This window comes from Labeo rohita, chromosome 10 (assembly GCF_022985175.1).
Source record: "Labeo rohita strain BAU-BD-2019 chromosome 10, IGBB_LRoh.1.0, whole genome shotgun sequence".
Taxonomy (NCBI): domain Eukaryota; kingdom Metazoa; phylum Chordata; class Actinopteri; order Cypriniformes; family Cyprinidae; genus Labeo; species Labeo rohita.
Window position 1 is genome coordinate 22,103,122 of NC_066878.1, and position 16,162 is coordinate 22,119,283.

At 33.1% G+C, this 16,162-nt stretch overlaps 1 protein-coding gene across 2 annotated transcripts in view; it reads right to left on the reverse strand.

Annotated features, from left to right (window-relative positions):
• The window catches only part of LOC127172074 (ephrin type-A receptor 5), a 96,643-nt gene that overhangs the window by 40,900 nt on the left and 39,581 nt on the right, over window positions 1-16,162 (reverse strand). For both annotated transcript variants that reach the window (XM_051121141.1, XM_051121140.1), the window contains exons 4-5: window positions 4,114-4,269; window positions 2,317-2,652 (exon numbers count right to left, since the gene is read on the reverse strand). In XM_051121141.1, the coding sequence (XP_050977098.1) occupies window positions 2,317-2,652; window positions 4,114-4,269 (492 nt within the window). The remainder of the gene's footprint in view (window positions 1-2,316; window positions 2,653-4,113; window positions 4,270-16,162) is intronic.

Consider the following 16,162-nt stretch of genomic DNA (forward strand, 5'->3'; position numbering starts at 1 on the left):
TTATGTGCTTTTGATATTTATTTATTTATTATTTATTTTATGTAGCATACATGGTAGTATTATTTTTTATTTTTTTTATTTTTTGTCTTTTTTTTTTTCAGTTAGTTGCCGATGCCACATTTCTAATTTAAATTTGCATTTTTCATTTAAATTTGTATTTAATTTCCTTTCTATTATGATTACCGAAAACCATTTCTGGTAACACTTTAGATTAGGGAACACATTTTCACTATGAGCGTCACATAGTAAGTAAGGTAGCTATTGTAGTATGTGCATTATAAGTACTCATAAACAGCTAGTAATGTGCATGCTAATAAGCAACTAGTTATTAGTGAATATATGTTTACTAATTTAAAGTGTTGCCCTTTTTTTAAGTTTTAATTAAAAATAACAACACAATTTCATTATGATACCATGATAAATAAAGCAAATACGATTTCCATCTTCAATCAAAGTTGTCGGTTTAATATTTTAGCCAGTATAAAGTAATGTACTGCATTGTAGGAACATCCCACAATGTGTCTGCTTTGAATGCCGGCCTACAAAAGATCCTCAAATGGAGTCGTGCTTCAAACGAGGGAAGACAAAAGCAAGATAATGGAAAAGTGATTTTCAGTCAGTCGACAGCGAGGAAGCCTGTATTCCCCCTCGATATTTCAATAAGCATTCACGTTCAGACAGTCGAGCACCTTTGTGAGCACATCTGGTCTCAGAACTCCAGCCAAACCTCTTGCTTAGCCTCCAGCCATCCAGTTCACATAAAACATGACCGCTACTCCACACATCGACCAAACGGATTATCCCGACCGCGGCGGCAGAGCGCTCAGTATTCACTGCGACCTGCACTCGCCTCACGCAAAACCCTTCATTTCAAAGTGGCCTTATCAACACTAACACCTCCGTGATACACACAACACACTCACACACACACACACACACACACACACACAGGAGTCCCTCCCCACCGACTCCAGCCAATCCCCAGCAATTACAGACCCTCTTTCAGATAAAGCAGATTACGCTTCAGTGTCCATTAGGGTCATCATTAGCTTAATGAAAAGTCAATAGCAGTCAGAAAAGGTGACAGTGCATTGAAAAGAGTTTAGGGCTTGTTACCCCTGTTACCCCCCTCTTATTTATGAGACAAAAACGTCACATGACAACCATGAAAATGACAAATTCCATGAATTTACTCATCAGAGAGTAAAAAAAAAAATAAATAAAATAAAGTCAGCATAAAATAAAATTTTACTTCATAAGAATTTTCCCTATTTAATTTTGGTATTATTATGCACATTATTCTAAATTAAAATGTTTGTTTTCATGAGCTTTCCTAAAATCTAATTACTTCCACCATCTCCAAAATGATTTTCCTTTTCTAATAACATGAACAATGCCATGTGAGTGGGGAAAATAACATTAACCAATATTATCATCCTGTAGAAAAGATACATCACTTTTAATATTGTTTAATATCTCAACTATTTCTGCAAAACAGCGGCATCTGTGGTTCCATGAAGAAAGTTCTTTATAGTGTAACGAGGTTCTTTAGATTATTCATCATCATATATGTTCATCATACTAAGGGGGAAAAAAAGTGATTTTATTTTATTTTATTTTATTTTATTTTACTTTTGGGAAAACCCAAAATGTTTCATTATAAACCCATTTCTCATCACATTATCCCAACCCCTTGTGAAAAAAAAAAAAGTACACTAAATTTGTCAACTAAAAAGAAGCATACTAAATACATACATATATCACAGGAAAAAAAAATAAAAAAAAAAAAAAAAAATATTTGAATAGTAATAATAATTATTATTATAATTATAATCAAGTACTTTACACCAAGTGCTTTAGTATACTAGTCAACCAAAAAAACAAAAAACAAAAAACAAAAAAACAAAAACAAAAGAAAAAAACAATCTGAAAAATTATCAAAACTACAGATTAAAATGTTTAAGTGGCTTTTTTTTTTATTTCAAATGATCCATACTTTGAGCTCTATACTTATATTTATCCTAAGGAATTTTACAACAAACATCTGAAATATTAAACAAAACATAGCTAAAATTGCATTAAGCCTCATTATGGACTATGAAAGAGTGACACCTTTCTTGACCCAATCAAATTCCAAAGAGCAAACAAAGCCCCGCCCTACCCTACATTTCCACGCAATTATTCTGTTTCACCCTTAAATGTGTTCCATTATATAAATTGCAAATCTCATTTTAAGCTCTTGCAGACAATATGAACTTTGTCATGTTAAGCTGTAGCATGTAATGAGAACAATTCCAGAGGGATGAATCTACTCACCGGCCTGGTTGGTGGTGACATTGAGCGAGACGTACTGTCGCAAAGGGGCGGTTAGCTCCGACACCCCGTTCACAGCCTCCACCTCAAAGGTGTAGTTGGTGTGAGCCAGGAGATCCATGACCATGATGGAGGTGTTTCTCAGACCCGTCCGCTGAGGCAGATATCGCACGTGACTTCCACACGGCTCATACTGGCCCGACTCTGTGCTGATCTTACTGCACACAATGTTGTATCGAACATCTTTTCGACCGCCCGTCTCCTCCGGTGCGCTCCACTCCAAGAAGACGCTGGTCTCGTTCACATTAGAAATAGCGTTACGTGGGGCCGAGGGTGGCTCTGCAAGAAAATAAAGCATCATGACAAAATGAAAAATATTACACCAAAAATATGCCATAGTAGTACACATAAAGGAACAGTTCAGCCAAAAAACGTGGTCCTTGGTGATTTATAAAATGCAAGTCAGCAGCTACCGGCACTTAAGAGTCCAAAAAATATCAAGGCACACAAAATTAATACCAGTGGTTCCTGACGATATATTGAGGTCTTATGAAGGGAAAGAATTGGTCTGTGCAAGAAGATGAACATTATTTACAACATTATTACTAGGGATGCACAATATTATCAGACCGATATCAGAATCAGCTGATAATAGCTTTAAATGTATATATATCGGCATTGGCCCGATATGAAAAATTATCCTGATATGTCTTGCTGAAAAGACTCACAGACTGTGTTTCTGATTAAGTAAATGAATCATGAGTATATTTTGATATAAAGGCCCAAGCTCACAATAATAAAAAAAGTAAAAAAAAAAAAAAAAAAAATGTATATATATATATATATATATATATATATATAAAGTTTAAATTAAAGACATTTTATTAATTTAAATAAAATAAAATAAAGTAAATTGATATATAGTTTATTTCTAATTATTTTCAGTTGAAAATATCGGCATACCGGATGTCGACAAAAAACGAATATCGTGCATTTCTAATTATTACCTGTAATCCAGAGCCACAGGCAAATTGGGAAATCTGATTCTTTTCTGCAAACTGATTCTTTTGAACAGTTTGTTTCAAAGAACTGGTTCAAATAACTGATTCACCAGTTTGTTTACATAATCACGTGATGATTTAATGTATACACAATTCTATTAAAGCACCCAATAATGATATGAAACGTGGATGCGGCTCATCGGTTCTTCAGTCAGAACAGTTTCCTCAATTCAGTAACTGTTGGAGGAACTGCTGAATGACTCGTTCATCATAGAATCATATACGCCAGAATTTTGACTCATTTCAAGTCTGAGTGACTGTCAGGCGTCTGAAAGTGAGTTTTGATTGAGTAACTTGTAGATCTGTGCTGCTCGATCTGTCAACTGTTTTAGATGACTCACTCCAATTTGGTGAACTGATTCATCCAGATCACTAATAAGAACCGGTTCAAAATAATGATTCGTTTGTGAATCGGTCATCACTCTAGACCGTTTCCCTGAGGCTCTGGATTACAGGTAATATTGGTGTAAATAATTGTTCAGTGTCTTGCACAAACTGATAAGTTTGCTTCATAAGACCTTCATATATCATCAGGAAATGTGTACTGATTTTATCTTGCCTGTATATGTTTTTTTTTCTGACTGTCAAAGTGACGGTAGCCATTGACTTGCACGATTTCAGCTAAAAGTCTTTATTGTTCTACTGAAGAAAAAAGTCAACTACATCTTGGATGGCCTGTAGGTGAGTAAACTAACAGCAAATTTTTAATCGTGGCTGAAGTAACAGAAGTAGCTCTTACTTGTGCAGGCCATGTTGGCAGGGTCCGTTTCGGTCCGGTAGTATCCCTGCTCGCACTGACAGGAGGTGGAGGCCTCCACTTTGGTGTAACTTCTCGGAGGACATTTACTGCAGCTTTTGGTCTGAAGAGCTGATCGGTAAAAGCCCGGCTTGCACACTGTGGAGATATCAAGCACAATAGGCAGGTGATTACATTACTAATGCCATCGATCAGTGCCTTTGTACTGCTTGTTCAGAGCTGATGAGAAAATTTAGTCATTAAAGTCAAACATTCAACAACTTCATTAAAAAGAGCAGGTGCTTATTTCAATAGAGAGCTGATGCTTTGAACACACAGGGTTTTAATGAATTGCCTACTTCCTGTTCTTGGCTATCAACCCAAAATGAGTCTTTTACTGGATTTATAAATGATGGGAAACATTCCCTTTGTATAATGTTTCTGAATTGCTAATAATTAGCATCTGATTATTTTAAATGTTAATTTTATTGATGTGGAAGGCAAACGCGTAAAAAGAAAATATGTGCGTACAGTACTGTTGAAAAGTTTGGGGTTGGTAAGATTTTTTTAAAAAAAATTAAATTAAATTAAATTTATTTAATTAATTTAATTTAATTAATTTAATTTAATTTAATAAATTAAAGTAATCTTTTTAATATTATCAATGCCCTTACTGTAAATTTTGATCAATTTAATGCATTTTTCCTGAATAAAGTATAAATTTAATTAAAACTGACCCAAACTTTTAAACAGTAGTATATATTAATAAATAGAGACAGTTAGCAAAATGTTCATGCTGCTCTTTTTCATGCGATGAATGTGAATTGGGACTTGGGATATTAATAAAATAAAATAAAATAAAATAAAAAATTGCTTAAATGTCTTAATTGAACTATGGCCTAATCCTGGCTTAGTCTAATCTAAGCCATGCATGTGAAAAAAAAATAAAAAAAAAAAAAAAAATAAATAAATAAATAAATAAATAAATAAATAAATAAATAATACATAAAAAATAAATAAAATAAAATACAATAAAATAAATAAAATAAAATAAAATAAAATAAAATAAAATAAAATAAAATAATAATAATAATAATAATAATAAATAAAATTTCTGAAAATCTTGCCCACTGAGTGGGATTCATCTATGAAATCTAATTTGCATATGACTTATAAAACTGTATTATAACAAGTTTGGCGTCAGTTACTTAATTTTAATTGTATTACTTATTTTTTAGTCTGTTCCTCAATCAAAGTTACTACAATAGTGTACAAGTGAGTGAGACTGTATTTTTGTCATTTTAAGAACTTACATTTTTTCAATGAAAGATCAGCCTGAACATTTCACTAAAGTTCTCCATATGGGTTCCGAATGACACAAGGGTAAGTAAACAATACCATAAACTGTATTCTTAGGTGGACTATTCCTTTACAAACCATTGTATAAATCATCACACGTTCACTCATGAAACACCACACTCATCCAACCTCCTACACAGCAACATTCCCAGAAAGCATGAAAACCACAGTTTACAATGTTACACCCACAAGTGGGACAAATGGATTCAGTGTATTTGGTTTTTGCAACTACTTAAATGCTTCTCCATTCAGGACAGGTGCTTATGCACAGCAGACACCCTGTCAGCGCAAAATACATTTAGATAATGTATTGCCATGGAGAGAGAGAGATAGATTATCAATGGCCTCGGCAGTCCAAAGTGCACACAAAGACATTAATTAAAGCCTCCCTGGTGTGCATTAAGAGGCAGACAGCAGAGGTGCGCTGTGAATTCAACCCAACTCTGAGCCACGGCGAGAACAAGCCAGGCTGAAAGAAGCAGCTAATGCGGAATAATATGATATATAATATCATTCAGCATTTAACTATTATTAATGGGCCACATTCAGCACTTCTGTAGTATGTTATGCTTTTCCCTGAAGTCCACTTCAATGCACCAAAACAGTTGTAGTTTTGCTGCTTTGCCTTAAAAGTCAACATGAAATCAAAAGTAAGCCTATTTACTTTTTAATACGCATTCCATCTTAATGTAAAATGATATATCACTTTTTCCCAATGACCACTGTTTATCTTCATAGTTTTTCAATGAAAAATATATGAAACACCCCTGCCTCTTTCTGTCTTGGTTGACGTCACCACCAGGCTATATTCTGGAACATAGCACTTAGACTACATCCACATCCACCACATCCACATTTATCTGGCTGAAGAAGAAGAAGAAAAAAAATCACTTTGCTGCACATGCATAAAACGTTATAAACGCTGACTGAGATGATACTGAGAGACCACACATAATTCTCATAGACAGAGATCAAACATAGACCAGACATAGTTCTCATGCTATTCTTCTGGTTTTATAAGCAAAATATCCTGCCACACACTGGTGTGTGTGGCAGGATCACACTTACAATCAACAAAATCCCTCTCTAATATTACCTACGCACAATTTCTATAGGATAAAATATTTCAGAATTTGGCATAACTGGAAAAATGTATGTTCAATTTAAAAATGTCCATGTAGTTTTGGGATTTTATTAAATTATATGAGATTTTAATGTCTTGAAATCATATGTTTAAAATCATACAGGTTTCCCAAGAGCTAAAAGAAGATCAAATTTGATATAAAATATAAAACAAAATAAGAAAAATCTTGATTTTTAATCAGTTTAGCTCATTGTTTAGTCTTATTTTAAATATATGTCTTATATAAGGCCCTTTGGAAGTTTACTGAGGCCCTCTAGTGAACCTCAGCCCCTGGTTGAGTAACACTGGTCTAAAACAAAACTGTCGTCTTCATGAGGTCTGTACAAAATAATAAATAAAGCCCTAGAAGAACCATTCGGTCAAAGATTCTTCAACCATATTTTATAATCTGAAGAACCTTCTTTTGTCACAAAGAACCTTTGGTGAAACAGAAAGGTTCTTCAGATGTCAAAGGTTCTTTATGGAACCATTTAGACAAAAAGCTCTTCTATGGGATCGTGAAGCAGCTTTATGTTTAAGCGTGTGAATAGCAAGCACAACAATTCCAGTGCAATTACAGATATATGGCAGGGGTGCCCAAACTCTGTCCTGGAGGGCCGATGTCCTGCAGTTTAGCTCCAGCTTGCCTCAACACACCTGCCTTGAAGTTTCTAGCATGCCAAGTAAGAGCTATTAGCTGGTTCAGGTGTGTCTAATTGGGGTTGGAGCTAATCTCTGCAGGATTTTGGCACTCTCCAGGACCCTGATATATGGGAACTGTATGCATCGCATGACTAAACATGCGTCATTAGCCCCTTTCACACAGCAAAACCAGTATATTTTCATAAAATTACTGGAACTACCATTAAATACAAAAATGTGCTGTTCACACAGGCAGCAACGTTCTGTCTTTTTACCGGTAAAGCATCATTCATACATCACTTTCAAAATATCTGTAAATTCACTGACACCATTAACCAGAAATGACCTCTAAATGGCTGCTCCTCCCGGTGTTGTTTTTGTAAACATGAAGGGGTATACATGGTCTGTGTTTTGTTGATGTTTTCATTTTTTTGCATCAAACGTTCACCTTCATGCAGCACTTTTGTCTCTGTCTCTGCGACGCACATGCCTAGTCTGTGTAATCCGGGTCAATACAGTTAGGGTATGTCGAAAAACTCCTGTCCCCTTTTCTTCTTCAACTTCAAAACCACCCTACATCGCTGTTTTACCTTTTTTTTTTTTTTTTGAAGTTGGGAAAGAAAACGAGATGGGAGTATTTTGACATACCCTAACTGTATTTAACTGGAAGAATACAGAGTTTACGCAGGCCTAGACAAGACAAGCGTTTGAGGTTAAAAAGTATATCAATTGTCGATTTGTTTCGAAATTGACCCATCATTTTGCTAGATAAGACCCTTCTTCCTCGGTTGGGATCGTTTAGAGCCATTTGAAGCTGCATTTTGGAAGTTCAAATTTGGGGGCACCATTCAAGTCCACTACATGGAAAGAAATCCTGAAATGTTTTCCCCAAGAAACATAATTTCTTATCAACTGAACAAAGAAAGACATGAACATCTTGGATGACAAGGGGGTGAGTAAATTATCTGTACATTTTCGTTCTGAAAGTGAACTACTCCTTTAACTGTAATTTTGTTGGTAATTTACCAGTAAAGACTGTGTGAAAGTGGCTACTGTTTTTGAAATCCTCTTTTTTCACAATGTGAAAATTATGTTTTCAGATTCATCCATGTGATAAAACAGTTTTGTTATGGGCAAAAATGCCATCTCAGGTAGGGTGAAAGTCCAAAATGTAGAGAAAAAGTGAAAGCATCTGGATTAATGTAAATGTAGCCTTACTTGTCACAATCAAATCAATATAGGACCGATATCATGCCTTCAACTTTCTTCTTTTTCTTCTTGAATTAACTAGTTTTACTTGAAAATATGTTAACTTACTATAAAACATGCCAACCACTATTAGGGGTGTGACGATAAATCGATTTGTGGACTGATTCTGCGATTCACATGAATGCAATCTTGAATTGATTCTGAGCTTTTAACAGCAGTTTTTAACAGCAGATGGCACTGCATGCTTTAGAAACAACCGTACTCTGCCTGCTTTCAACTCCTTACACACACACACCACTTAAATCTAAAATAATCATTCATAAAGTTTGAAAAGGTTGAAGCAAATTGTGTTTACATTTATTAATGTTTACATTAAAATAAAAGCATAAAAGCTGAGGTGCAAGTACATTTAACTACCATTACTTAGCCGAACGCACAAGTGCTTCATGAGCATTTGAGTGTGTGGTTAAATCTAGCCTAGAGCACCATCTGCTGTTAAAAAGCTAAGCTCAGAATCAATTCCAAAGAGAATTGCGATGCATTCGGAATCTAATTGATTTATCGTTGCACTCCTAACCACTATATGGCCTGATTTCATCAGTGAAACCTTTAAAGATAAATATAGCAATAACTGTAATAGTGTCTAACCCAGCAATAATGTTTGCTTACAAGTCTGAAGTCAAGTGGATTCTGATCGGCTGTCAGTGTTTTATTGTTCATCAGCTGCAAAAAGTATTCTGAGAGACAACCATTAAGTTTCTCTGTGTTGTCATTGTTATAGTTGTAATGTGGACTTCCTTATCCCCAATAAATTAGATTGATTTTTATAACGTTATAATTAAAGTTTTTATATACTAGTTATAATTGTCTTTATAGTTATAGCCTTTGGTGTGAACGGCCCCTTATACTGATATTCTGCAACTATTTAGACCGTGCACTGTAAAAAAAATAATCACAACATTTACGTAAAAACAAAACAAAACGGCAGCTGTGGTTGCTGGAATTTTGCCGTAAGAAATATGGTAGCAACATTTTAAGGCTTTACGGTTTTAACTTAATTTACATTTAAATACTGTAATTTCATTAACTGATGTAATGTTAACCAACACATTAAAGTACTAAAATCTGTTTTGTACTTTTGTAATATACTAATAACCACCAAAAGCAGGTGGTGATGAGAAAGTCACACTTTTTAACTTAAAAACGGTAGTCTACCGTAAAATTACAAAAAATTGTCCAATACAGTTTTTCACCGGATTTTACTGTAGCATTTTTTTTACCATTAAATTCATTTTTTACAGTGTAATTCTAATCTTTCAAAGTGTCTGGCAAAAACAAAAAAGTCATTGTTTTAAAGCGATTTGAACATTAGGATGATATGATATTCTGTGGACAAATTATTCCCATGCTCAATTCTCTCTTCATCTGTTGCCAAATCACCTGAACTAAAGCATAGTAAAACGCTCTCATGACTTTCTCTACTGCATGACATACATATCCATCTTTCTCAGAATGGCAGTGCCGTGGCCTCCAGACGAGATTTGCTCAGCTGTAGCGTCTGTCTGAGGCTGTAAATAGATCATCGTTGCCCCATTGGCAGCGTTTAGACGAGACTGTCCTCGCATGAGCTAAATGGATTGCTTGTTTTAGGTTAATATGATGAAAAATGATGCTTCAGATATAGATATTCAAAGGGTGACACTTTATTTTGATAGTCCACTTTAGACATTCTACTAACAGTAAGTAACTCTGCAACTGCATGTCAACTAGTCATTAGATTATTAGTAGACTGTCTGCTTAATATCTCTTAATACACTCTTCTAAACTTTACAAGTATATGTCAACTTATTCTACTAACCCTAAACCTAACCTAACAGTCTGCTCTGAGAGTTAGTAGACACACAGTTGCAAATGCATGATAATTAGTTAACGTAGTTGCAAAGTTACTTATAATTAGTAGAATGTCTAAAGTGGACTATCAAAATAAAGTGTAACCATTCAGAGATATGCATACGGGTTTGGAATGAAATAAGGGTGATTAAATGATAGAATTTTAATTTTTAGATAAATATCATTTTAAAATCTTGCCCTGCTGTTGTTGTAGAGCAGTGCTAACTGGAATTAACTCTAAATTACACACAACTCTAAGTGACCTTGCAATTAGCATTAACCTGCATCCTGCTGGAAAACACAAATGCATTCTAAAGCTCACAGTCTTATTATCTAAATAGCCATGAAAGGACAAACACAGAGCTGTCACAGTTTTCCAACAGCGTGTGTTTTAGTGACATTATGCATCATTCATATGTGACATTTGTATGAAACAATATGTTTTGAAAAGCGCTATGCAAATAAATTTGTACTGGACTGAACTGAATATACGAGTCACACTGGGTCACTGCAGTATTAAGTGGGAAATATATGCTTGAATTATTACATTCAAAATAATGCAAAATACCAGAAAATAAAATGAAACATTGCCATTATAAAAACTATAAACATGTATTGTAGTTCTTCAAAATAAATACTTTAATATAACATCATTCACAACAGAACAGGTATGAAAATATAAATATAACATAATAATTATGAATGGGGCTAAAGGCGCCTTTGATATTATTTACCTCTAAATCACTAGACAGCAGAAAAATGTGGTGTAGCACTTTCCAAAACATCTGCTTTTCAGCATACACATGCAAATTTGTCTGATCCTTGACGTGATCGCGGGCAGCAGCGCAATTCTGTGGTAGCTTGATCTAATATTTAATGTTTTTAAAAATGTTGTAGATTTAAGTAGCAAATGAGAATTGCTGAAATTCTTGAATATATCTAAGACAAAAGTCTTCTTGATGATTTTCAGTTTTGTTTTAGAAAATTAAAACAGCAGCTTTTAAATAACAGAAGAATATGTAAAAGTATGGTATTTGGGGTAAAAAGTGCCCCTGCTGTTGGGGCTAAAAGGCACAATAATTAACATGATAATTAACAGAAAGCTGACTTTTCCATTTGTTGACATGACATTGTTAGATTCAGACAGTAAATATCATATATTATGTTGGGTGTCCATCTTAGAGATAATCACTGTGTTTAGAATGAAAATATCATATTTAAAAACATGTTATTAATCATATCATATAATTAAATATAATTTGTTGTTACTACTGTAAATCTATATTAAATTATTATGGGATCCTTCAATGCTTTCAGAATCTTTACATTTTAAAATGATTTTGTTTCTGTATTTTAAAATATATGTTTTATATTAACATAGTTTAATGACTGTATTTACTGAACAAAAAAAATAATTATTTTATATATAAAAAAAAAAAAAAAAAAACAGAAAATAGTACAAACTTTGCTAAAGTGATTGTCTTGAACACATATTAACATTAGTAGAACTTGTATGATTTACTTTCACACAAAATCTGTTGGTCCAAAAATGTCCAATACAAATGCATGTATGTTTCTTATGTTTCTGCAATCATACAATTTTTTTTTGTTTTTGTTTTTTTCTAAGGGGTGCCTTTAGCCCTGTTGTACCCTAACATATAACCTACAATATAGTGAATTACAGATATTTATATTTAATAACATAATCTTTGCTTTTTAATCATCTGAAATTACAAAAAAAAAAAAAAAAAAAAAAAAGTACACATTTATTTATTATTATTTTTTAAATTAAATAATACTTTTATTTTATTTATGTTAAAAGTGACAGTAATGACATTGTTATAAAATATATTTAAAATAAATATAATAAACATAAAATGCTAAAAATAATTGTTGTTCTTTAGAACTGTCTATTTATCATTTCATCAATTTCTTAAATGTTCCATTAAAATGGAAGTCATTTCAAATAGTTAAATTACTGTTTTTACTCTATATTGGGTTAAATATATTACAATGAATTTATTGCATTTGAAAAATGAGTAATTGTAATAAGTTTAGACCAGCATACTGTATAAGCGTCATTACATTCAGCCTGCCTGTTCAGTGTGAAAAGGCCTTCATTTAAGCATTCTGTCATTCTGTCATCTGCCCGTGATCCATTTAGATGAAATGGCAAGCTGACAGATACAGATCACGACATGGCCAAATACATTTTTCCACTCTTCACTCAACTCCACATAGCACAATCCCCACAAACGACACGCGGCATTATGATCTAAAAGCCCATGTTAATGGAAACCAGACGAGTTTTGATTAAATAAAGCATTGGTGCTGGGCTGCACTAATGGAGCTTGTAGGAACCTTTGATTGCATTACACACAGAGCTGGTGCGCATTCGATCGGACACACATGTCTTTATTAAATGAACAGCTCAGGCGACAAGATTATTCAACAGTTTATCTGCATAATGAAGTCACAAGACAAGTATATATCTGTTCTGACATGCTCGGCACACAACCGATACTTAAAAAACATCTAAAAATGCATATTTTATGAAATTGTTTCATGAACCGTGCAGATGCCTTCTTGAAGATTAGAAAAAAAATGCATTCTGTTTACAAAAGTGCTTCAAGCTATAATTCAATAGCTCCGAAAGCAAGGACTTGGTAGTCTTATTTTATGTATTTATTTGTTTGCCAAAGACCTTTTCCCTTTGCAAACCTCACTGGGCTTTGAGTCATTCACCGACTGTTTTACCTACAGAATCTCAGTCTCTTGTCATGCAACATTAGACCAGGAAACAATGTTGAAATCCTCAATTTATTGATTTCGCATAGATGTCTAGCACTGAAAGCATTTGCATGTCTCTGTATTGATTTGTAAGCTGAATATAATCATATTTTTATCACACTTGGTTTTATTGATTTGTTTAAGCATTTTTGACAAGCCTGTTAACAGTGGCAAGAAAATAACAAAGCAGAAATGAAAACATTCCCAGATGTAACTCGCCATAACAGAAACATTGTACGCTTGATTATATAACGTAAGAATTAAACGAATGAAACTGGGTCATAGACAGACATTATATGAGCATCGTTGTTTTATCATTAGATGTGAGAGACGCATTGTTAGGCTTAGATAACATTATCACTTTTTAATGGATGTGCTTTTCTCAGTGATCGCTGTCATAGCCTTGACATTTTAACTGACAAATCTCATTTAAATGAACAAGAAAAAATAAGACAAAAATCATCAATCATGTGTTAAATGGAGCTGAGAGCATACTGGTAGTTAAAGCGTGGTAAAAATATTAAATAAAAATGTGTATTTTATAAATGAATAAGTTTTACTAGCCTTAAAAGAGGCAGTAAAATTAATTCCAATTATGTATTTTAAATAATATAAAACATAATGCATTCAAAATTAAAATGCCTTTAACCTGACACACTGTCTTATGTATATAATTCATAACACGCACAGACAGATACTGTACTGAATGGCCACTGAGAGTCTGTTTTATGATGAGCTCCCTTGATATGACCTAGACATCTTTAAGAAAAGATTCTTGGCACAGATTGTTAGCCAACAAGCAACTGTGAGCACACACACATACCACACACACACACACACACACACACACACACACACACACACACATCTGATATCCAGCCGCTCTGTTTATCACCTCTCAATGGCTCAGTCTTTTGTGAGACCTGCTCACAAGCTCGATTCATCACTGTCACCAGGCTCTTTCAATGCTGACACGAACACACACACACACACACACACACACACACAAGCGTGCTCTTATCGCTCTTCAGCTGGGTGGTAACTCAATCATCACCTCTGTGTCTCTCCAACACAAGAGAGCAAAAGATGTCACAGCAAATCTGTGTTTTGCCTGTGAATCGAGAAAAATGACTTCATTGTTGTCATTCGTCCACTTATTAACCGAGCTGACAATGACAGCAGAAACTTCAGCTAGTTCTGTTTCATGTCAGATAACTTTGTTGAAATTTACATTAAAACATAGAGCTGTCAATCAACTAAGCATTTTAATAAAAATAAGTACATTGCTGATTATTATTAATCAATATTGTATCAATATTTATAATGAAACAGCATGTTGCTTCTAATTTTTAAGATAGAGTGTCATCTTAAAAACATTTTAATTTTGAATGCATTAGTTAGGTAGTTAGTTAGTTAGGTAACACTTTACAGTAAGGCTCATTAGTTAACATCAGTTAACATGAACAAAGAATGAACAATACTTCTACAGCATTTATTATATTTATTGTATACATTATGAATGTTAATTTCAGCATTTACCAATGCATTATTAAAATAACTAGTTGTTTTTGTTAACATTAGTTAATGCACTGTGAACTAACATAAACAATGAACAACTGTATTTGTATTAATATTAACAAAGATGAATAAATAATGTAATAAATGTATTGTTCATTGTTCATTCATTTAGTTAATACCTTAACTAATGTTAACAAATGACACCTAACTGTAAAGTGTAACTGTTGTTAGTTAGTTAGTTAGTTAGTTAGTTAGTTAGTTAGTTAGTTAGTTAATTAGTTAGTTAGTTAGTTAGTTAACACTTTACAATAAGGCTCATTAGTTAACATTAGTTAACTACACTATTTAACATGAACTAATAATTAACAATACTTATAGTATTTTTCAATGCAATGTTATTGTTAGTTAGTTAGTTAGTTAGTTAGTTAGTTAGTTAATTAGTTAGTTAGTTAGTTAGTTAACACTTTACAATAAGGCTCATTAGTTAACATTAGTTAACTACACTATTTAACATGAACTAATAATTAACAATACTTATAGTATTTTTCAATGCAATGCTATTGTTAGTTAGTTAGTTAGTTAGTTAGTTGGTTTCAGTTAGTTAGTTAGTTAGTTAGTTAGTTAGGTAACACTTTACAATAAGGTTCATTAGTTAACTACATTATTTAACATGAACTAAGAATGAACAATACTTATAGTATCTTTCAATTCAATGTTACTGTTAGTTAGGTAGTTAGTTTCAGTTAGTTAGTACATAGTGTAATAAATGTATTGTTCACTAACATGAATGAACAATGAATAATCACTTTTATTACACTATTTATTAATCTTAGTTAATGTTAGTTAATAAAAATGCAGTTGTTCATTTTTTGTGCATGTAAGTTCACAGTGCACAAACTAATATTAACAAACACAACTTGTGATTTTAATAATGTGTTAGTAAATGTTGAAATTAACATTAACTATGATTAATAAATACTGCAGAAGTATGATCATTCTTAGTTCATGTTGACTAATGTTTACTTATGAACCTTATTGTAAAGTGTTACCAATTTTGTTGTTTTTTGTCTTTTTAATGTCTATATAGTTTATTATTATTAACATTTTTATTTTGTTTTATGTAGTATGTTTCAGTCCATATTTAAGTAATAAAAATGTATAATAACTCTACTCAGTTGACTACTCTCTTTTTTAATGTGCATTTTTTGTTATTGTACATTATTCATCAGTGCATGCTGTTTCAAAAAGGTCATGTCATAAACCTCAATGCAAAAAAAAAAAAAAAAAAAAAAAAAAGCAACCACTCTTCCTGTCAACCATAACGAACCTACTGAGGCCTGCTTCATTATACCAGCTCCGAACCACTTCAAACATTCACTTCACCCACAATTTTACAACATCACAGCACATCTAACCCAAACAACAACCCATGAACAATGGCAGACGCTAAATATTATCTCACAATCCCTTCAAGCAAAACGGTGGCCATGAAATGTGGAAATCACTCTGGTGCACTTTGGC